At 48.9% G+C, this 23,588-nt stretch overlaps 1 protein-coding gene across 3 annotated transcripts in view; it reads right to left on the bottom strand.

Annotated features, from left to right (window-relative positions):
* The window catches only part of FBN3 (fibrillin 3), a 116,781-nt gene that overhangs the window by 44,316 nt on the left and 48,877 nt on the right, over positions 1 to 23,588 (bottom strand). For all 3 annotated transcript variants that reach the window (XM_069098771.1, XM_069098932.1, XM_069098853.1), the window contains 23 exons: positions 23,011 to 23,136; positions 21,952 to 22,071; positions 21,672 to 21,809; positions 20,758 to 20,808; positions 19,985 to 20,110; positions 19,047 to 19,271; positions 18,813 to 18,938; positions 17,828 to 17,956; positions 12,980 to 13,105; positions 12,760 to 12,885; positions 11,917 to 12,039; positions 10,096 to 10,221; positions 8,621 to 8,746; positions 8,336 to 8,458; positions 7,812 to 7,934; positions 7,377 to 7,502; positions 6,954 to 7,076; positions 5,958 to 6,080; positions 5,193 to 5,354; positions 4,033 to 4,101; positions 2,619 to 2,744; positions 1,285 to 1,410; positions 25 to 174 (listed from right to left, as the gene is read on the bottom strand). In XM_069098771.1, coding sequence (XP_068954872.1) covers positions 25 to 174; positions 1,285 to 1,410; positions 2,619 to 2,744; positions 4,033 to 4,101; positions 5,193 to 5,354; positions 5,958 to 6,080; positions 6,954 to 7,076; positions 7,377 to 7,502; positions 7,812 to 7,934; positions 8,336 to 8,458; positions 8,621 to 8,746; positions 10,096 to 10,221; positions 11,917 to 12,039; positions 12,760 to 12,885; positions 12,980 to 13,105; positions 17,828 to 17,956; positions 18,813 to 18,938; positions 19,047 to 19,271; positions 19,985 to 20,110; positions 20,758 to 20,808; positions 21,672 to 21,809; positions 21,952 to 22,071; positions 23,011 to 23,136 — 2,919 coding nt within the window. The remainder of the gene's footprint in view (positions 1 to 24; positions 175 to 1,284; positions 1,411 to 2,618; positions 2,745 to 4,032; positions 4,102 to 5,192; positions 5,355 to 5,957; positions 6,081 to 6,953; positions 7,077 to 7,376; positions 7,503 to 7,811; positions 7,935 to 8,335; positions 8,459 to 8,620; positions 8,747 to 10,095; positions 10,222 to 11,916; positions 12,040 to 12,759; positions 12,886 to 12,979; positions 13,106 to 17,827; positions 17,957 to 18,812; positions 18,939 to 19,046; positions 19,272 to 19,984; positions 20,111 to 20,757; positions 20,809 to 21,671; positions 21,810 to 21,951; positions 22,072 to 23,010; positions 23,137 to 23,588) is intronic.

Genomic DNA, 23,588 nt, shown 5'->3' with positions numbered 1-23,588 from the left:
GAGGGGGTGGAGCTGCTCACTCACAGCTGGCTGGAGCAGGGCAAGGCTCACAGGGCCGGTTCCAGGCCTTTCCGATGTTGTATGAGCAGCAACACATCTTCCTGGTCATGTTGAAGGCCAGCTCATTCTCACACGTGTCATTGTGGTGCCGGTAACACACGCTCTTCCGCACGTCTGCAAAGCCAGCAGCCCAAATGTGGTTCTAGCCAGGGTTAGGGTAAGGAGTAGGGTGAGGTCAGAGAGAAAGGGATGGGGGGAGAGGGACCAGGAACCAGAGAGAAACAAAGGGAGAGGGATGGGGAAAAGATGGGAAACAAGTCAGGGAGAGACTGGAAGAAATTGATAGAGATGGGAAGAGAGGTAGGGAGAAACAGGGGGAGAGGTGAAAGGGGTCAAGGAAGATAGGATAAGAAAAGTCAGGGAGAGGATGAGGAGGAGAAAAGGGTGAGGGAAAGACAGGAAGGAAGAAAGAAGGGGAAGCAGAAGTAGGGATACAGAGAGATGGAGAAAGATGGGGAAAGAAAGGGTAATGGGGGAGGACAGAGAAATCAGGAGAGGAGAGATGGAGGGAAGACAGGCAAGGAGAGGTAAGAAGAAACAAGGGTGAAAAGGAAGAACTATGGAGAGAGAAAGAGAGAGAGAGAAATGGGGAGAAGGATGAAGGGAAGAAAGGAAGAGGGTGAGAGAAGTAGGCAGAAAGAGATGGGGAGAAATGGGAAAAAAGGGAAGGGAGGCAAGGAGAAGAGAAGAGGGAGACAAGGAGAGGGGAAGATGGAGAGAGAGGAGAGGAAGAAGCAGAGGGTGAAGAGATGGTGCCTGAGTACAGAGAAGGAGATGAGAATTCAGGAATGGGGCAGAGGCGGGGAGGGAAAAGAAGGAGGGGAATCCCACAGGCACATCCCATGGGAAACAGGCAGCAAAGAGTCTGAAGAAAGTGGCATACAATCCACTTTCTTTGTCTCATTCTCAGTATTGCCCTTGTTCTCAGTCTCTTCCAGGGTCAGGCCAAATGGACTTTGACTTGTTCTATTTTCTAGTTCTTCTGCTCAGATGACCTCCCTCATTCCTTTCTCCTTGTCAGGTTCACATCCATGTACCCAGGCTCTGCTCCCTGCCAGTCTCCTTGGTGATCACACACACACTCCAATCTTGATGCTGGTCTCCCAGCTGATCCCACTTCATACTCACACATAGCTCCCTGTAGTTTTCCCTTTTGATCCTGTGTTTATACTCCATACCCACACCGTACCCCTTTCTCGTCCCCCTGGTGATCATACTTCTTACCCATGCAGTTGTTACCACCGTTGACCTGCATGTATTCTGGGGGGCAGACACATGTGTAGTTGCCCAGAGTGTTATAGCAGGTCCCAGGACCACAGATGCCAACGTGGGTGGAGCATTCATCAATGTCTACAAGAAAAAGGAAACAGACCAGACCTTCCTTTACACCTTGGAAAGTACTTTGTACCTCTGTTCAGTCCTTGTCATAGTCTACATCATGGGATAGTCACTCAGTACAATTCATCCATCCATCCACTTGTCTACCCATCCATCCATTCATCCATTGCAAGGGACAAAACTCTGGTCTGGATTTGGATTTAAATCTTGCCTCTTTCGCTAACTCACTGGTGTCTTTGGACAATTCTTTCCCTTCCCTGGGTCTCTATTTTCCATTCTGTACAATGTACAATGAAGGGCTGAGATTCAAGTATTTCTAAGGTCCCTTCCAGTTCTAGAATGTAGGAAATGAATGATTCCTGTTACCCTGAGTTTGTAAAGTGATGATGGGGCACAACTGGAAAATAAGTGAGCACTGGCCCATGAATGGAATTGGACCATAAGAAATAACAGATATGAGAAATTCCAGGAAACCTAAAGGTCCTATGTAGACTAATACAGGGTGAAATGAGTGGAGCCAGGAAAGCAATTTATACGAGGCGTAGGATGATAGGACTGAAAATGAGACCAGGATTCTGATAAGCCACTAATCTCAATTATACCAAACTGCCAGTGAAGTTGCCTCTTTGCCCAGAGGTAGTGGACAACAGTGCAGAATGAGGCATTCTTTGTTAGACACAGCAACTGTGTCTGTTTCTGTTGGGTTGTGTGGGGTAGGGTCAGTTACTTTGAAGTTACAGCCATGCAAATTAAAAATAACATCAATAAAAAATTATTTAAAAAAAAGAGAATAAGGACTCTAGGCTAAAGATATTGATAATAGGGTCATAGATTTAGAGCTAGAAGAGACCTTACAGGTCATTGTCTAGTACCTTCATTGTACAGAGGAGGAAACTGGGGCAAAAAGAGATTACAGGACTTGTTCCAAATCACACAGCCAGTAAGCCCCTGAACCAGTATTTTATCTCACCTCTTCTTGATTCTGGGTCCAGCAGGCCAACTCTCTTCTCCTACTGTGTCATTATCTACATTTCACGCACTGCCCTCCCAAGACGATAGGGTCCCAACCTTTGGTTGTGTTGATATGAGCGATTTTAGCCCCATGGACCAGACCAAGAGCTGAAGAAGCTGCCTACCCCTGCCCTGCTGGAACCTTAGCCTTAGCCCTTTTAATTGCCACAAGCCTGGAACCCAGGACAATGTAGGCAGATACCACTGACCTTCACAGATGCGAGTATCTTCATTGAGGTAATAGTTCAGGGGGCATTCACACTGGAAGTTGCCAAAGGTGTTGACACAATCTCCCCCTTGACACAGACCAGGGAGTTCTTGACATTCATCAATATCTGCAGGGGAGACTCATGTCACATTTCCCTTCTGGGCAAGGATACTCATGCTTGGTAGATGGGAGTATTGAGAAACTGGGGGGAGCAGCAAAGAAGGCCCTCCTCAGGGTTCTGCTACAGCTGGGCACTGGCTCTTCCAGGGGCTTGGGGCTACAGGCCAGTCACCACCTGCCCTTGCTTAACATCTGTTTGCATAAGATGAGCAGTGTGCCCAGATAAGGGCAAGGACAGTGCCAGGTGAGCCTAAGCCTAATTAGTCTCAAGCCTCTCTAGTTTCACTGCCTTGAGTTTCTCTCTCTGTCAATCCATCCTTGACATAACTACCAGAAAGATGTTACTCAAGCACAGTTCAGACCATGTCATTTCCCTGCTAAGTGAAACTCAGGGGATCTCTATTACCTTCAAGATCAAATATAAACAAATATATACCTTTTTTGCTTGAGTATATATCATTCCTCTTTACACATTTTCTGACGGAGCCATATAGACCTTCTTACTGTGACTTCCATGTGATATTCCATTTCCCACCTGGTGCCTTTGCCCAGGGCTGGGGTGGGGAACCTTCAGCCTTGAGGCCACGTGTGACCCTCTAGGTGGGACCTAGGCTGTCCCCCATGTCTGGAATACTCTACCTCTCCCCCTTCCATCTCTTAGAACCCGATTTCCTTCAACATTCATCTCAAACACCACTTCCTACATGAAATTTTCCCAGATCCCTCCCACTACTAGTCCTCTCCCAAATTAATTTGCATTTTGCATATCGTTTACATGTACTTAGTGTGTACCTGTTGTTTCTCAATAGAATGAGAATTCTATTCTACAATAGAATGTAAGCTCCTTGAAGGCATTTAATAAATGCTAATTGATGCCTGCTTGAGACCACTGCTTCCTCTTTTTATACCCAGGTTGGTTTCCTTAGGTTCCCATTTGCCAGCCATGCCCTTAAATATCCCCTATCCCTGTGGAATTGCACTAATTGCTCCCCTTCCCAGTTACTCCTTCACTGGGGAGTACTGGGGAGGGAATTTTCCCGGCAAACAGATATATCTGTTTCCATTTTTTTCTCTCTCTTGATGGCCTTCCCAGTATGGGGAGTCACATGCTCTAACCTCATTCCTCTGCCTTCTAACAGGTGGGTGCCATATGCTTTTCTCATGCTTTGAGAGAGTCAAGACGCTCCCCCACCCCCCTTGCCCCCCACCTCCAGGGGTCACAGAAGTGCTTCCTCCTGCCATTCACAGAGTCCCACCACTCTTTCTCTTTGGAGAAGCTAAGAGTCAGAACTCACCCTCCAGGATGACTGTGATGGGGTTGGGTCTGAAGCCTTCTCCTCCAGGGCACAGAGTCTTATACTCAGCTGTAGGAAAATGGGGAGTAGATCAGGGGCCTGAGGCCCATAGCTAGGGAAGGTGGCATGAGACTGAGCCCAGCAAGGGAAGGAAGAATTCAGAAAGAGATTGGGTCTCCACAAAGTCCTATGAGGCTTCCTGCCTGTTTCCCACTATCTCTGTATGTAGTCTTGACTCCCCACTTGACCCCCACAATCTCTATGTGCAGCCCCCATCTTCACCTGTGTCCCACTGCCTCTATTTTTAGGCCCCTCCTCCCAATATGCCCCCACTGCTTCTGGGTATAGCTCCTCTCCCCACCTGACCCCCACAACTTCTATGTGTAGCCCCTCTCCCCATTTGTGTCCCCACTGTCTCTGTTTGGGTGTAGCCCCCTCCTAGTTCCCTCAGAGTTAGATGTCACACAGAGGTTTACAAAAGAAGAACCATGCTTTATATTATATTAAAAATCATTCCCATGCCCACCTTGGGCCTCACATATCTTCCTATTGCTTCTAGAACAAGCATTTTTAACCTGGGGTCCATCAATCCCCAACTGGTTTGTGGAGAGATTTCTGGGAGTCCATGAACTTGGATGGGAAACAAAGTTACATCTTTATTTTCACTCACTTTGCTTTTGGAGGGGGAAGGCAGGGCAATTGGGGTTAAGTGACTTGCCCAAGGTCACATGGCTAGTAAGTGTTAAGTGTCTGAGGCTGAATTTGAACCCAGGTCCTCCTGACTACAGGGCTGGTGCTCTATTCACTGTGTCACCTAACCTCCCCCATTTATTTATTTTAAACATTTACTTAAAAAATTTTTTTTGAGTTCCAAATTCTTTCCCTCTCTCTAGCCCTTTTGAGAAGACAAGCATGACACCATCAGTTGTACAGGTGATTTTGCTAACTTCTAGTAGAATTTTACATTGCCGTCTTTTATTTAAAAATCTTATTTTGAGAAGGATTCTCTAAGTCTACCCAAGAGACCCTTGCAGTAGAAAGTAGACGATACCCCATAGGGCCCCTCCCAGCTTTGAGGTGCTAGGATCCTCAGGTCAGTTCTCTCTGTGAGGCTGGGGAGCTGGCCTGAGCAGAGCCCGTCAGAGACTGCCTATACTCACTTGTGTTCCCCGGAGGGCAGAGCTCACAGGGGTTACCCCAAGCCCGACCTAAGGAACAGCAGCAGGAGGCCCGGGTGACACCGACTCCAATCTCTGCACTGCAGGAGATGCCGCCATCACCTCGGTCCTGAGTGTCCAGGAAACAGTTCCCAACACGTGTATCTGAGTGGGCAGAAGAGGACAGGTGTTTTAGGAAAGAGAGCCCCTGCCCTGATGCTTCTTGGCTTCAGTGATGGAGGAACTGAGCTTCGGAGACCAAACTGGGGGAGATCACAGAGCTTAATTTAATCTACACCCCCCCCCCCATATCAGGACTCTGAGGTCCAGAAAAATTATGTGATCCACCTAAGGTACTACAGGAAGTAATGTGTAGAGCCAAGATTTGATTCCAGGTCTCCTGACTTTAGGCAGCTAGGTGGTGTAGAGGATAGAGTGCCATGCCTGGAGTCAGGAAGACCTGAGTTCAAACCCAGCCTTAACCATTTACTGCCTGTGTGACCCTGGGCAAGTCACTTAACCATGTTTGCCTTAATTTTCTCAGCTGTAAAATGAGCCGAGAAAGTAATGACAAATGGCAGTACCTTTGCCAAGAAAATCCCAAATTGGGTCATGAAGAGTCTAAAAGGACTGAAAAACAACTGGCTTCAAATCCATCTCTATTCTGACTGCCCAGTGTCTCTGGGAATGGACACAGACTGGTTCTGCCTTCACTTTAGTGGAATCCTACTGGTGTTTGGCTGCCAGGAAGCAAAGCTGGCCACTCACCCACACAGCCCACGCCGCTGGGGTTCAGTTCAAAGTCCTGCGGGCAATTGCATAGGTAGCTGCCTGGGGTGTTGACACACAGGCCATTGATGCAGTTGACGGGATCTGCACACTCGTTGATATCTGTGAGGACAAGGAGAGGCTTTGTGAAAGGCAGCACCAATCCCAGGAGCTCCCCCCGGCCTCCTCGGCAGACTCCCACCCTCAGCCCTCTCCTTAGAGTCTAATCCTAGCCTCGACATCACACTTCCGCTAGACTTCAGCTTGGACTGCACCCCAGGAATCCCAGACCGAGAATACTCTCCATCTCTCAGATCCTTAGCAACTTGACCCTGTTTGCATGGCCTGCCCTACAATGCAGCCAACGCCTTCCCCTGCTCTCCTACACCTGCCAGTCCTCCTGAAACCCAGTCCAGGACCGTCTCTCCCCACTAATGATAACGACATAATAATGATGGTGATGGTTGGCATTTGCATATGGAATCAAGATTTGGAAAGTGCTTTCTGTTTGTTCTCACTTGAGGACACCCCTCTGGGGGAAGCTCTAGCATTATCTTCATTTTACAGATGAGGAAACTGAGGCTGGGAGAGACTGACTTGCCCAGGGTCACAAAACTTATAATGGGATGAGTATTTATTAAGTGCCTACTTTGTGCTGGGCCCACTTTGCAAATATTATCTCATCTGATAATTAGTATCTAAGGTGGGATTTGAACCCATATCAAGCCCAGCACCCTCTCCTCAATGGCTCCCTTTCCTTTTTCTTTTTTGTTGCTTTTTGGAGAGGGGAAGGTAGGGCAGTCGGGGTTAAGTGACTTGCCCAAGGTCACACTGCTAGTTTTTTTGTGTTAAGCGTCTGAGGCCATATTTGAAGTCAGGTCCTCCTGACTCCAGGGCTGGTGCTCAATTCACTTCACCACCTAGCCAACTCCTAATGCCTCCCTTTCCTGAGCATCCACCCGGGACCCACCCCTCCTCACAGGAGGCCCTCAGGACCTGTGCAGTTGCCTCCACTCCGGTCAAGCTCATAGCCGTCGTCACAGACACAGCGGAACATCCCAGGCAAGTTGTGACAGCTTCCAAAGACACAGATGTTCTGGAAGGTGCACTCATCGATGTCTGCGGGGACTCGGTGTCACTGAGGCCCTGGCTTTGGCCAGAGCTGGGCACAGTGATGACTGTCCTCTGTCCATCCCATGTTGAATATTCCCGCCCCTGGATAGGCTCTAGCTTTCTTGTCCATCTCACAGGGAGGGACCCATCAAGGCTAAATCAGAGTTACCATCTCCTGCCATTGAGGCTGAGATATCCTGGGTGACACGGGTGCCCCGACCCTGATGGGGAGGGAAATTGGCCTACCGAGCTAGAAGGGCTAGACCTCCCCTCCCTGCCCCGGCCCAGTGCCCTGGAAGCCCTCACCCTGGCAGGCTCTGCTGTCCTCAGTGGGGCTGAAGCCCATCTCGCATTCACATCGGTAACCACCAGGAGCATTAAGACACTGCCCATTCTCACAAAGGTTCACGTTGTCAGCACACTCATCCCTGTCTGAGAGTCACAGGGCCATGTACTCACCAGGTAGGGTGACAAATCACTGAAGGCACATGCCAATCATTCAGGGACACTCCATCCCATTTCCCAGGCACCTCCAGTCACTTAGGGCTCCCAGTCATTTATGGCATTCCTCAATAACAGCCTCCCAGTCAATCAGGAAGCCCCACAAAGGCCTAGTTCAGGCCCCAACTTCTGCTTCTTGGTGCCACCCTCCTTTCCCCAAAAGCCCCCAGAAGTCACGTTGCAGGACTAGGTCCCTTAGGGTGAGCCAAGGGCCAAAGGAGGTTGAGATCCATCTCTCACCCACACAGGAGAAGCCATCCCCAGAAAAGCCCTCTTGGCAGACACAGCGGTGGGAGCCAGGAGAGTTTATACAGTCAGCATTTATGTGGCACCCATGGTCTTCTGTGGCACATTCATCCAGGTCTGAGGTAAAATCACACAGTGATAAAGAAAGCTTAGGGGGTCATCTCTCCCAACCCTCTCAGGTGTCAAGTCAGAGACTAAGGGATTTGCCCAATGTCCCCAGCTTGTACATGGCAGAACTCAGGTCTTCTGACTCCAAACACAGTGCCCTTTCCCCCTTCAACACCAAATTAGTTCTGTCTTGTCCAGCCCAGCTTGGCCTGTGTACAAGGAAGGAGGACCTGTGCCTCCCACTCCCCAGGGTGCTCAGCATTCAGAGATGTGGACACAGAGATGGGGGTAGGTATGCCCAGTGCAACCCCATGCCTGCTCTTCTCTTTCCCCGTCTACCCTTACATCCCGATAACTTCTCCCTGTCCACCCACAATCATGGATCATATTGCTAGTCCCTCAAGACTTACCATGACACTTGAAGCCATCACCAACCCAGCCTGACTGGCACATACAGCGAAAGGTGCCAGGCACATTGACACAGGAGGCCCGGGCATCACAGTTGTGGGCCCCAACGGCACACTCATCAATGTCTACAGCATAAGAAAGGACAAGAAAAGAGGTAATGACAGTATTTTTGACATCATAGGGCAGAGGGCCCAGGGCTATGGAGCCAGGACAGGAGGTGATGGTGTGGAGGGTTGGTCCCCTGAGTTTGGGATGTTGGCTGTGGTTGCTGGCTGGTTCCCACTTACCTGTGCAACCTGTTGTGCCCTTCTTGACAAAATAGCCCAGTTGGCAGTGGCAGATGAAGGATCCTTTGCTATTCTCACAGTCACCGTGGAGACAGATGTTGGGATTCAGGTCACACTCGTTCACATCTGGGAGGAAGAGTTTCTGCGTTTCCTACTGGAAAGTCTCCTTTTTCCCTACCCTTCCCCCCTACCCTGGGGGAATGGACAGGACCCTCAAAGTCAAAGGAAGAGATACCCTGGGCCAGGAGCACGGGGCACCTGTAGCAGTGTAGGGCCAGGTGTCCTTCAGGGAGATAGGAGGGCAGTTAGGGGATGGGAGAGAAGGTAGATGGGATAAGTGAAAAGCATCCTAGAACCCTGAAACCACAAAGATAGGAAGGACCTCAGGTGCTTCCTAGTTCAGCCTCTTATCCCATACAGAAATTCCTCTCATGGCTTTTTCAGCTTCTGCTGGGACACCTAGTGATAGGGGAGCTTGCTCCTTCCTAAGGCAGCCCATTCCACTGTGGGGCAGCTTTAGATATTAGGAAATTTCCCCCCCTTTCAATGAGATGAAATTGGCTTGCCTATAGCTTGTCCTTATTGTGCCTAATTTTGCCTTCTGGGGCCAAGCAAAACGAATCTAGACTCTGTCACCACAATAGTTGCTCAACAGTGATTGCCCCCGATCTAAGTCCTCAGGCTTAGTATCCCCAGTTGGTCTAATGCCCCTATTCGGTCCCCTTACCTTCCTGGTTGCCCTCTTCTTGCTGCTCTCCAACTAGCCTATGTCCCTCCAGAAATACAGTCCCATGAACACAATATTTCAGGCACATGGCCATCTCTTAATGCGGACTAAGATTACATTAGGTTTTGAGGTCTCTGTGCCATACTGAAGGCTCCTATTGAACTTGTGATCCCCTGGAACCCCCAGCTCTTCTTCAATGTCTGTTCTTCCTTACTTCTGTTAAGCCTTAACTCCCTATCCAAGATCCTAGAGTCATTTATGCTCCCATGGATGGGAGGGAGGGGAAGGCACAGAAGAAGACAAAGGCAGGGGGAGAGGAAGACAAAGTAAGGGACGGGGAAAGGGGGGCTGAGGACATATAGACAAAAGCTCCAGAAGGGTCTCCTGCTGGTCTGTGGGAAGCTTCCTCCCTCTGCCCCCCTTAAGGTCCTGAAGGGCCAGAGTCAGGGGAGAAAGCAGAGCTAGGAAGACTCTTCTGGTCATAGCCAGGATGAGAGGCAACAGAAAATGCTCGAGATTGTGAGCCAGAGGAGCTGAGTTTGAAAACTACTTCTGTCCTTGACTCACTGTGTGACTTCTCTTTTTCCCCATCTGTAAAATGGGGATAATAAACCTAGCCCAGACTCCCTTCTGTTTCAAAGCCAAGATGAGAAAATGAAGGTCAAAAATCCCATCCAAAGATGTCTATAGAAGATCCTTGCTACTCCTGAAGCCTCCCTCCCTCCCCTCCCCACCCCCAAATGCTCACCTATACAGGTCTTCATATCGAGGGTGGCCATGAAGCCATCATAGCAGAGGCAGCGGTGCTGGCCAGGAACGTTTGTACACTGACCCCCATCGCAGATGTCTGGGTTCTCCTCGCACTCATCGATGTCTGGGGGCAGGGAGAGGACGGAGGTTAGGGTTGGCAGCTGGGGAAGAGGTTGGGTCTAGGCATGAGTTTAGGGTTGAAGCTAGACAGAACTAGGGCAGGGCCAACAGTGCTTTGCTCCACGGTGAAGAATTTAAGGGACAGCATTTAAATTCCTTTACGGAATGAGCTGGGTAGGGAAGAGCTATGGTGGCACAAAGCCAGTGACAGGAGGGTGAATGGGGGCAACTTAACTGTGGCACCATCTCAGCAGCTACATCTCCATAGGTTTTTCCTCCATAGGATGAAGGAGAGGGGGAGGCCACCACTGAGGCACAAGAATCGCAGAGGGGAGGAAGTCTGGTACATGTCAATTCTAGGGGAGAGGAGCTGCCAGGATGCCCAGAAGCTCAAGGATCAGTGGCAGGTTGGGGGACATTCCCCACTGGCCCCCAGAGAGGAGAAACTCTCAGGCAGGGCACTGCTGGGGAGGGGAGAGCGTACTTCAGCCCCTGCTGGAGAGCCATTCCTTCCCCACTCTGGGGACTTCTCCTAGAAGTCTCGCTCTCCCTGGTTTCTCAAACTTTCCTGAAGCTGGGTATAAGCAGGGGGATTGGTTTGAAAGGTAGTAAAGCACCCCGTGAGCTGAGATAGGGAGACAGGGGCAGGGTTGCCTGGAGAGGGGGGAAGGGAGGTAGATTGCTTAGTCTGTCCTCAGAATTCTCTTGTCACCTGTAAGTATTGTCTATCCTGGGAGAAAGGGCATGGATGGGGGTGTAAGTTGGAGCAAGATCTTAGAAGGGAGAGGAGGCATCTTATATGGGAAGCTTGTCTTTTAACCTTAGATTTTCCTTCCCTGGCTTTTCACACTTTCTTGCTGAGCACAGCTAAGCAGGGAGAGGTCTACCTGGGACCTTGGTGAGCACATCCTCACACCCACCCCTCTCTGACTGCTTGTCCTGAGTAATGAAACCAGAAGCTTCTGGGAAGGTCTATTCCTCACCCTCACCACCACCCTGGGTCCTCAAAGAAGGTCAGGTTCCAACAACCTGGCTGAAGGAGGGCTGGACTTGGGGTACGGGGTGGTGGTAGAAACCATCAGCACGTAGGTTAAGAAGGTGGAAGGTTCAGAAACTCACTCCCTGCTCTGATTCTAACTCTGGGTCTTTGTTCCCTCATCAAGGTCACCTCCAGCTCTAACAAGATTGTTGGAGGAATCTGGGGGGAGTGGGAGGATTGGTTTTGAGTCTTCTTTCATCTGCCACCCCCCAAAGAGCTTATCTGGATCTTGGCTGGAATGCTCACTCCTTCAGCCCCACCCATCTCCTGCAATCAGGTTTCCTGGGTGCCAAGTGTGAAGAAAGAATTGACCTTAGCACCTAGGTATGAATAATAAATATTTAAAGTTGGAAACAGCCAGATGGGGTTGAGGGACTGGAGGGTAGGGTGAAAAGTTGGCAGCCTCTTCTGAAGTGGTTTTTTGGTGTCCTGGGGTCACCTCCATCATGGCCTATAAGGGGATGTTCTCACACACCCCTCCTCCCCTACATCTATTAATATGCTTTCATGTTGTCAACCCAAACACAGTTTATAACGTTTGTCCCAGGTGCAGACTCCTTGGCTCTGGGACACAGGATGGGCTGGGCAGGATTGGACTGAGGAATCACACACAGGAGGGCAGCTTTCCTCCCCTCCAGAGGGAAGCTCCGGGCCACCTACCTGCACAGGCCCTGCCATCGGGCATCAGGGCATAGCCCTCCCCACAGCTGCACTGGTAACTGCCTTCCGTGTTGGTGCAGTGTGTCTCACAGCCCCCATTTCCTACACTGCACTCATCTGTGTCTGTGGGAGACAGAAGGTGGGGCTGAAGCTCATTGGAGTCCAGTCAACAGAACCAGCATTCAGGTTGATGGGGAGAGGGGAGAAAAACTGAGGGAGCAGGAGGGGGACAGGAGCAGGGAGGGACAGGGGGAAAGGGGAGAGAAACTGAGGGAGTGGGAGTGGGACAGGAGCAGGGAGGGACAGGGGAAAGAGATGGGGATGGTGGGAAAATGATGGCTGTGAACTCTGAAGATGGGGTCTCCTCTGCTTTCACTTCAGCATCCTCAGCACCATTGGCAGCCCCTGGCATACAGTAGGTGCTTAATAAATGCTTGTTAAAAACCAAATTGAATCTTATGAAATTAGAATACTCAAACTTGACCCTAAAGGAGAGCTTTAAGAATGCCCCTCCTTTCCTTCTTTGTAGATTGGGGAGAGGGGGATGATGGCTGTGGAACCCCGCAGATAATGCTAGATTCGGTTAATGTTTTGGCTAGTTTTGATGAACTGGGATCAGGAGGGAAGTAGGATGGACAAGGGGTAAACTGAAAACAAAATAAGGTATATAATGATAGGAATGGAACGGACAGTAGAAATGGAGGAAAGACTGAGCTAAGGATGAGGGCAGAGATGGGAACAGGACTGACTGAGGCAGGGATGGTGGTCGGGGCAGAGGGTTGGCAGAAGGGTGGGTGACCTGTGCCTGGGGCCTGAGTCCTAGGGCTCAGGAGCTGGCCTCACCTATACAGCCTTGCCGGTCTGGGGTAGACTGGAAGCCAGTGTCGCAGGCACACTGGTAGGTGCCAATGATGTTCACGCAGCGCCCATGCCGGCACAGGTTGTCTCGGAGGGAGCACTCATTCACATCTAAGAAAGGAACAATCGACAGCTGGGGGACCAGGGCAGGGGCCAAAGGCCTCTTTCCCCAGCTCCCTGCCCATGCCTTGCTCAGGCCACTCACCCTCACAAGCATTCCCATCAACTGACAGTTCATGGCCAGGAGGACACAGACACTGGTAACTGCCATCACTGTTGACACAGGTCCCTCCTCGGCAGAGCAATGGGTCCTGGGCACACTCATCAATGTCTGGAAGGAGAAGCAGATGGGACAAAGTCAGCCTTAGTCAGGGGCTGAGGGGGTGGCTGTCTGCAAACAGGTATTCACAAGCTGCCAGGTCCCCAGCCTGCACCAATGTACCCACACCCCCACCCCAATCCCATCTGAGACATTCGGGCAAGTCACTTCCCTTCCTAGAGCCTTATTTCTTCATCTGTAAAACAAGGAGCTTGTACAAGGTGGCATGGGGGCTAGGGCACTGGGCCTGGAGTCAGAAAGTCTTGAATTCAAATCCTGCCTCATGAACTTTCTAGCTGTGTGACTCTGGGTAAGTCACTTAACCTCTCTCAGTCTCAGTTTACCCAAATGCAAAATGGGGATAATAATAGCACTTAGCTCTCAGGGTAGTGAGGATCAAATAAGATAATTATTGCAAAGTCCTTTCCAAATTTTAAAGGGTTATAAATCTCTCTCTTTCTTTATCCTCCCATTCCCTCTACCTCCCTCTTCCTTCTCTTCTCTTCTCTCTCACTTCTTTCTCTCTTCACGTCCCCTCTCTTCTCTCTCATCTTTTTCTCTCTTCTTTCCTCTTTATTCACCTCTCCTCTCTCTCCTTTTATTTCATCTCTCTTTTGTCCCCTCTTCTCTCTTTATCCCTCCTCTTCTTTGCTCTCTACATTTTTCCTCTTTCTTTCTTTCTCCCTCTCTCTTCACCTTTCCTCTCTTCTATCTCTTTTCTTTGTCCTTTCTTCTTTTCTCTCCCCTCTTCATCCTTCCTCTTCTCTCCTCTCTCCCTTTTCTTTTTTCTTTCTTCTCTTTCTCCACCTCTCTCTTCACCTCTCACTCTCTTTTCCCCCTCCTCTCTCTGTGTATATTTGTTTCTGTCTCTGTCTGTCTCTCCTCTCTCCCAGATTATCTCTAAACTCCCTTCCAATTCAACCATTCTGTGAAATTCTGAGCCAAGGCATTAACTGTGTGACCTTGGAATGCACTTCCTCCTCTGAGCATAATCTCTCATCTGTGAAATGAAGATAATGTTTGCACTCCCTACCTCATAGGATTGCTATGAGAAAGTGCTTTGTAAAGCTCTGTTTCTCATCTTATTTCATCTTTCTCTCTTTCACGAACTCTGTGTCCCAATCAAATTGACCCTCTGGCTGCTTTCGAGGCTGGCTCCAGCCTACGTCACAAGGCTTACTGTACATTACTCACTTTCACACATTCTACTTTTCAGCCAAATGGAACATTCCAGTTTGGTTGGAATAGAGAGTCCAGGAGGGGATGTAATGTGAAATCAGTCTGCAAAAGATAGGTTGGAGCCTGAGTGTAGAGGCCTTAAAATATCAAACAGGGGCATTTGTATTTTATCCTAGGGGCACTAGAGTGATTTAGGAATATCAGTTTGGCAGCTTCATGAAAGATAGATTGGAAAGAGGAGAAACTGGAAGCAAGGAAAGCAACCACAAGGCTTCTATAACAGTCTGGGTGAGAGACGATGATGGCCTGAGCAAGGGTGGTGGCTTTGTGAATGAAGAGACGGGGACAGGTACAAGGATGTGGAGACAGAATCAATATGATGAGACAACTGATTGGCTGTGGGGCCAGGATGAGGAGTACTTTCTTAGAGGGAACAAGTGATAAGGATAAAAAAAACCCAATAATTTCTCATATTCCTATATAATTTTAAAATTTTTTTTAAAGCAATAGGGGTTAAGTAACTTGCTCAAGGTCACACAGCCAGTTATTTCTGGGTGTGGTGCTAAGTATCTGAGCCCGTATTTGATCCCCAGGTCATCCTGACACTGGAGCCGGTGCTCTTACTCGCTGAGCCACCTGCCTGCCCCTAAATTTTAAATTGATAAGGTGTTTTTCTCCAGTGGAATTGAGAAGTTGTCACCTTGGGAAACAGAGCAGGGACCAGGAAGGTACGAGGGGCTATAATTATTCATACTATTGCTAAAAATAATAGTAGACATTCATTCACACTACACCTGAAAGTTTGCAAAGCCCTTGGTGTGCACACACTGCCCAGTTGAACTTGACAATGATCATCTAGAGAAGGAAGCTGGTATAGGCTCTCTGAACCTGTTTCCTCTTTTGTAAAATGGGGTGGGGGGACTAGATGATGATTAAAAACCCTTACACCTCAAAATCTATAATATTCAGTATTATTATTTCAGTTTTACAGATGGGGAAACCAAAGTCAAGAGAGGGGAAGTAACTCGTCCAAGGTCACACAGTTAATTAGTAGCAAAGTCATGGGAACCTGTCTCCTGACTTTAAATGCAACTCTTTACACTGTATCAGAATCACAGAAAGTCTGAAGTGGGAAAGAACATCAAAGACCATCGAGTCTCACCCCAATTGAATCAGGAATCCATTCTGCGATGGCCTCAACAAACATTTGTCCAGGATAATGGTGGGGAATGAATGACCTTCTGAGGCACCCCATTCTGCTTTATGTGAGAATGAGTGGGTTTGGGAGTGCACATTAATGCCAGCATTTGGGAGGTAGGGGGGAAAGAGGGAGATCTCTCTGTCTCCCCCAGGAGGCACCCTAGGGCTCTCAGGGCATGGATTCCTTGGTTACAGAGGCAGTGATCTGAGATGAGAGGCAGCTCATAGACACTGGCGCCTTGGCTGCTGGAGGTGAGGACCAACTGACACAGGCATAGACTGTTGACAAGCCCCCAGGAAAAGATGCTAACAATGAAAATGTCAGCCCCCACTTCTAAACCACTTTAAAGTTCACAAAGAGCCTTCCTATTCGTAGGACTAGGATTATTATACTCATTTTATAGATGAGGTGGTTGTGCCTTTCTCTGTAGTTAAAAGAGAATAGGATTATAGATTTAGAAATGAAAGGGCTCTTAGAGACCATCTTTGACTGACCTCCTCAGCCTAGGTACTGTATTAAAGTGCTGAATTCTGATTTGGAAGACCAGGGATCAAGACCCAGTCTGTCACTGACCACCCCTGTGGCCTATGTGGCCTTAGTCTTTTCAACATAAAATGAGAACGTTGGACCAGATGATCTCTGAGGCCCCTGCCAGCTCTAAATCTATGAAACTTTTATTTATACCCCCTCTTGCCCATTAATAACTTGCTTACAATTTACAATTTATGCCATTTAAAAAATCAGAATCATTTCCCCAGATACTTTACCATCAACATGAAATCCTCTCTTATAACAGCTAGGTTGTGCCATAGTGCACAGTCCTGAACTTGGCAGGAAGAACTTAGTTCAAATCCTGCCTCATACACTTACTGGCTGTGTGACCCTGGGCAAGTCATTTAACCTGTTTGGCTTAGTTTCCTCATCTGGGAGTAATAATAGCACCTATCTCTTAGGATTGTTGGGAGGACCAAATAAGATAACATAAGCAAAGCACTCTACAAACCTTAAAGAGCTATATAAATGCTAATTACCACCACCACCACCACCACCATCATCATCATCAAAGAAAAGTTGGAGCAAAGCCCAACTGACAAACTCCTTTATTTTGCAGATGAGGAAACAGAAGCTCATTAAGTTTGTTATTTTCCCAAGAACGCACAGCTATTTTTGGCAAAATGGTTTAGAACTCATCTCCCAACTTCACATCTGGTTATTATTATAATAACATAGTAATAATAACTAGGTAATAATAATAATAGTTTTGTTAATATGAGAGGCATAGTGGTTAAGAGCTAGCCTTGATATTGGAAAGATGTGAGTTCAAATCCTAACTTTGACAGAGATGGTTGTATGACCCTGTACATGTCCCTGACCCTCTCAGTGCCCCCAGCCGATGTGCTAAGGCTCTAAGATACAGAGAAGGAACTGACTTGGATTGATAGAGTTTCCTCATCTGTAAAATGAGAGGGTTGGATTATATGTCCCTACTAAGGTTCCTTCTGGCCATGAATTCTATGATCCCATAACCCTAAAGTCAGCTTCCCAGGGATCCAGGCAAATGGCTGGCTGGACTCCAAGAAATGGGCAAAGATGCCTGCCACAAGGGAGGGGCCTCTAGAGAAGTCATCTCCAAATTCAAACTGGGCTGAACTGTGTCACCAAGAAGTGTTCCTGCATTTTGCCAACCCACGTCAAGCTTGTGCCCTGCGATTCTTCATAAAAACGTCAAACAGATGCATTTTGAACAATTGGCTTGGGAGTGATGCTACAAGTGATTCACTGAGAGGAGGGTGGGGGTAGAAGAGAAAAAAACCCAAGAACTGTGACTGCATAATCATGAATATAATACCGAACATTTCTCTAGGGTCTTTGGGTTACCTTCCTAGCAATGCTAGGAAGTGAGGAAACTGAGGCAGAAAGCATTTAAGTGAGTTAACCAGGGTCACACAACTAATAAAGCGTCTGAGGCAGGACTTAAACTGGGGTGTTCCTGACTCCTGGCTCTATCCAGGACACAGCCCAGCTGCACTGAAAAGAAGTTCCCTCAAGACAGGTGATGGAGAAGACAGCAACCTAAGGTGGCCATTAACTAGTCCAACTTTCCAGGAGCAATCCAAGACTTCACCAGGAAGGGGGGCTCTCCTGGGTTTGTGTGTGTGTGTGTGTGTGTGTGTGTATGTGTGTGCATATATGTGAGTGTGTATGTGTGTGTGAGTATGTGAGTGTGTTTGTGTGTATGATGCATGCATCTTCTGCTCTGGTCAGATTTTTGTAGATTTTTGGACTCGTCTTTCAAACCATGATAAGAAACCTCATGCTAAGACTTTAGATTCCTCCCCCTGACCCCAGCCTACCCATGCAGTTCTTCATCATCATAAAGCCACTTTCATAACCCTGGAAGCATTCACACTCAAAGCTGCCCAGAGTGTTGACACAGGTTCCATGGCCACAGAGGTCGGGGGAAATTCGGCACTCATCGATATCTGAGAAGAGAAGAAGCAGTAGTCATTGGAGGGGGAGAGGAGGTGCTGGTCATGGGGGTGCCACTGGTACTTGGGGAGGGACAGAAGACACTGGTCATGGGAATGTCAGTGGTCATTGCAGAGGGAGATGAAGCACTGGTCATTGGGGAAGAAATACTGGTAGCTGGAGAGAGAAGATATTGGTCACGGAAGTGTCACTGGTAATTGGAGTGGGAGAGGAGGTCAGTGAATGGGGCAAAAAGACTAGTTACTGCCAGATGAGAGGAGACATTGTTCAAAATATGTACGGAACAAAACACTAGTCTGCGACAGAGAATAAAAAATCCTGGTTAGTGATTGGGGAGAGGATACATTGGTCAATATTAGGGAAGAAGAAGGTTTTGTGAAGGTCAAGAAGAGAGGAAACACTGGTCAGTATCTGAGGAGGAGAGATTTCTTAAGGTGCAGAAACCACTAGTCAGTGTCAGAGACTAGATAATAGTGTTTAGAATTTTGGGAGAGGAGAGACTGGTCAAAGTCAAGGGGAGAGGGGACACTGAAATCAGAGGACAGGAGACACAGGACACACAGGTTATCAATTTAGGGAGAAGAAACAGTGCTCAGTGTCTGGATGGGAGAGAAGACAGTTGTTATCTAGGGAAAGGAGATATCAGTTTTATGGGGACAGGAGATGACCAAAAATCAAGAGGAGATGAGAGATTGGTCAGGGTCACAGAAAAGAATTCCTGCTCTGTGTCTGAGGAGAGAAGATAAGGGTCTGGGAGGTAGCTACAAAACCACACACAAATCCCTATGAATTATTTCAATGTCCTCCTTTGGGACATGGCCTCTCAGGACAGAGCTGCCAGAAACATACCTGTACAGTTCCTCTCCTGAGCATCGAGGGCGAAGCCATTGCCACACACACAGCGGAAGCTGCCCACCGTGTTCCTGCATGAGCCATGGGTACAGAGGCCGGGGAAGGCCTTGCATTCATTCACATCTGGTACAATGTTGGGGAAAGGGAAGAGGAGAAAATGGGAAAAATCATGCTTTGTCCCTCCATGAGTCTCCTTCCCCTTTACCCAAGCCTTGTCCTGAGTCTTCTCACCTTTGTAGAAAGGTCTGCCAGAAAGGAAATCCCTGCTGGCAAAACCAGGGCCCCGAGGGCAGATGATAGCAAATTCTGGAGAGCCAGGTTCTGGGCACGCCTCACAGTCGGCACCCCAGGCAGCCCCCACTGAGCAGCAGCACATGTCCATCCGATACTTGCCCGACAATGGAGCAAGGCATTCATCTTCATCCCACTTCAGGAAACACTGCTCTACCCTCACATCTGCCCAAGGAGAGGGGGAGGAAAGGGAGTCACCATGGGGCATATTTGGCCCAAGGTGGGCATCATCACCTCCCTGCCATCTGGAATTCCTCTGCATCAACCCAGCCCTCTACACTCTTGTGCCCTCCCTTATCACCCTCCCACCACCCCTACCCACATACACACCCATACCCACTCACCCACCCACACAGCCAGTATCTATCTGAGACCAAGCCTTAGTCATCCTTATACCCCTAAACCCTGACAACAGGGCCTGGCATATCTTAGGCACTCAATAAGTATTTATTGAAATGATGTGAATTGCTAGGAGAATTTGAGCTTCAGGATGAGACACAAAAGCTAACATTTTTTTTTTTTTTGCTTACTAAGCTCAATAAAAGCTCATTAACTGACTTGCTGTCCCAAGCCTATAAAGGACCTTGCACTCAGCTGGCACCTAATACATATTTGCTGGATTGGATATTTAAATCAAGGCTCATGTATAAGATCAGAACTAAAGTATTATCTAGGAATAGTTAGAAGTCGAGGAATAGCAATGCCCATTAGATCTCTATCTGTTTTGGCAATTTCCCTAAAGAAAGGAAACCTACTAAGAACTTGTGAAAGATGCCAGTATGGGTGAGTGCTCCCATGACCCCTGGGATGTCCTTTCCTGGGCCTGGGATTCAAGCCTGTGGCCTGGAGGGCCGAGGGGAAATGGCATCCTCACTCACCCACACACACTCTCCCTGTGCTGTCCAGGGTCAGGCCCTCAGGACACTCGCAGCGGAAGGAGCCAGCGGTGTTGAGGCAACGTCCATTGGGGCAGACACCAGGGAAGACCTCACATTCATTCACATCTGTGGATGGGGCAAGAGAGACAAGAGAAGGGGGGAATTGAGGGTGGAGGGGGTAAAAGAGGACGGGAAAGGACTGGGGGATGGAGGTGAGAGCTGTGGGCACCTAAAAAAATCTGGGGCTAAACTTGGGACAGGAAGGTAGGTCTGGGGGATCTGGTTGAGGCAGCCCCCTGCCTGGGGAAGCACAGGTTTTCTTTTGCAAGATGTAAGAAAAGTGCCCTGAGAGGTCAAGGGAAGGCCCACTGCAGCAGGAGAGTAAATGAAGAAGGGACAGGGGAATGCTCTGCCTTCAGTACAGGGCATGTAATTTGGAAGTGAGCCCCTTAGGGACTGTGGCCTACTACAAACAGAATAAAGGATTGCCTTTCTCTACTATTTCATGACTTACAAAGTGTTTTCCTTATAACAACCCCAGAGAGGAGGTTAGGGTAAATAGCATCCCCTTCTTATGACAGATAAAGAAACAGAAGATCAGAGAAGGGAAGCTACTCACCCAAGGTCACACAGCTAGGAAGGAGGGGAAGGAAGAAAGGAAGGTGATTCAAACCAGGGCCTGGGATTCACGGCCCCCAGCCTTAGGAAAGGGCTGTCCTTCCTGCTTGCCCTGGGATTAGGGTGGGAAGAGGGGAGGCACAGAGGAGAGTTACCTTCACAGGTGAGGCCTTTCATACGAGCAAATCCCCGGGAACAGGCAGGGTCTGGGAGGAGGAGAAGGAAAGGGATTAACTCAGCTGGTTTCTGTTCCTCTCAACTTCCAAGCTGGTTGACTCTGCTGTGAGCTCCAAGCCAGCAAACTCTTCTTCCATCTGACCCTCATGACCCATCCCCGGCTAGAGCCCTCCACAGAGATATGGTCCTCAGAGTGCTAGGTCAATGGGAAGGAACATTTCCCTGGCAGTCTGAGGGTCAGAGGATTTGAAGCTGAAAAGAAACTGAGGTATCATCTGGTTCAATTCCCTCATTTTACAGAGCAAGAAACTGTCCCAGAGAAGGAAAGGGACTTGGCAAGAGTTAACTGAGGTAGTGAGTGGTAAAGTGGGTCATTTGCAGCCTCACACCCTCCCCATCTCCTCTCACACTCCTCAGACATTCCAGGCAGCCCTCTGGCCCCAACCACAGGGCTTACTAACCTTGGCCAGGGCAAGACTCTCAGCCCTGGGAAAGCCTCACACCTCAGGCCTCAGCATGACTGATGTGGTCTGAGGAGGGTTCACTAGCATGAAGGCCCTCAGGATTTTGGGAACATCAGGGTTGGGTGGCCCCAGAACAAAGAGTCAAAACATCTTAGGTTTGGAAGGGACTGAAGGGGACATCCAGCTCAAGCTAAGCAGAAATCCCATTTATAACATCATTAACAACAAAATAACTTTCCAGGTTCTGCTTGGAGACCTTGAGTGATGGAGAGGTAGACAAACATTACATGCTTGGATTGTTCTCACTGATAGGAAGTTTTTCCTAATACTGAATGTCTGCTCATCCTTGCTTCTGGGTGTCTTCTCCAGCCCCTATAATCAGCTCCCTGGTCTTCACCCCTCTGCCCTGCTTTGGACCTATCGCTTACCTGTCTCACAGAGCTGGCAGGGGCTTCCCCAGGCAGCTCCCAGTGTGGCACAGCACTCAGACCTTAGCGTGGCACCATTGATGTTGGCTTCACAGCGGCCGTCCTGAATCTGGAGCCAGCATGTGCCTTTCATGCTGTCTGTGGGGCAGAGATGGAGTTAATGGAGCAGGGGTAGGGTCTGGAGCCCTCACTGGGGCTCCTCCATCCATTGCCCACGTGGGTTTGGAGGATGGGCAGATGGATGGATATTCCATCAGGGGAGGGGGTTAGTAGTGCTCACCCACACAGACGTTGCCAGCAGGGTCCAGCCGGCTGCCTGGGGAACACTCACAGGCAAAGGAGCCTGCGTGGTTACGGCACAACCCGTTCACACATGGATTGGACAGGCACTCATCAATATCTGTGGGAAGAGAAAATTGGGCCCTCAGTACAACTCCAGGGGCTGGGGAAGCTCCTCTGGCCCAAGAGAACCCTTGAAGACCCTGGCTGTGGCCCCAGCCTCTTCCCTAAGGTGGTCAAAGGAAGCTCATCCTTCAGCAGCAGTATGAGACTAAGGGGTGCAGGGTCACATGTTTTTGTGTGAATATACACATGTACATGAGTGTGAAGTTATGAGTGTGTAAGGGTACCTGAGAGTTCATGTGTATTTCTATGTGTGTGCTCATGCTTGAGCAGAGGCCAGGGTCATGAAGGGCCTCAAGTTTATTGTAATGAAGATGGGTTAAAGGAACTATCAATGATTAGCAAGAAGACAAGGCTCAGGTGTAACATGATATGTCTCCAAGGATCACAGGACCACTCAGAACTGGAAAGGACCTTGGAGGCCACTAAGTCTAACCCCTTTATTTCTGAGATGAGACTCTGTGGCTAAATGCTTTGGTCAGGGTCACACAGCTTGTAAGGGTCGGAGGTTGGATTTGAATCCACATCTCCCTGACTCCATATCCAGTCCTCTATTCAGAAGGACCTTCCTGTGGAAGAGGGTTTTGATTTGTTCTGCTTGGGCCCAGAGGGTAGAACTAGGAACAATGGGTAAAAGTCAGACAGGATGATTTTGGCCTGATATCAGGAGAATCCAGCTGTAATAGAGCAGAATGGGTGGTGTCGGGGGTAGGGGTTCCCACCACTGGACCAGTCAGCCAGGCAGTGGCTAGTTGGCTTTTTGTCAGGATTGTGGAAAAGGGGATTCTCTGTCAAGGATGGAATCAAGTTAGAAACCCCTGTGAACCCCTTCCAGCCCTGAGACTACCAGTAAATGCACACAGCTGAGGATAGGTGTGTACATATGTGTGTATGTGTGTGTGTAGCTCTTGTGTGAGCAGGAAGCATGGCCACGCACCTTCGCAGGAGTCTGTTTCAGTCTTGAATGTAAAGCCTGTGGGGCAGGTACATGTGTAACTGCCAGGGGTGTTCCGGCACAGCCCGTTATCACAAAGGAGGCGGTTCAGGGCACACTCATCCACATCTGGGAGGAAATCATGAGGTTTATGGGGATAGCACAGGAGGATGAGAAAGGGGCCCCTCCCTCTCCCCAGCATTTGAAGTGGGATTAGAAAGGCATGGCTTCCAGGGATAGGATGACTCCTGACCATCCCCTCTGGCTCCCAGCTCTGCTTTCAGCTCTGGCCAGGCCAGTCTTTCACCTTCTTCTAACCCTGGTCTGGGTGAGGACTCTGGGTCCACAAGGGAAGCAGAACTTGAAAGGGGGTGGAGCCGGTGGGATGCATACATGTGGTAAGCAGGACTGCTGGAGGGAGAAGAGAATGGAGAATAGAATGGTGATAGACAGAAAGACAGAATTATAGGAGGACAATGGGATAGGGGTGTGTGTGTGTGTATGTGTGTGTGAGAGAGAGACAAAGAGAGAGACAGAGAGAGAGAGAGAGAGAGAGAGAGAGAGAGAGAGAGAGAGAGAGA

Source organism: Petaurus breviceps, unplaced genomic scaffold, assembly GCF_028583685.1.
Source record: "Petaurus breviceps papuanus isolate PSGF00001 unplaced genomic scaffold, PetGlider_PUasm1.0 103, whole genome shotgun sequence".
NCBI classification, from domain to species: domain Eukaryota; kingdom Metazoa; phylum Chordata; class Mammalia; order Diprotodontia; family Petauridae; genus Petaurus; species Petaurus breviceps.
This window is presented reverse-complemented; position numbering and strand designations above follow the sequence as displayed.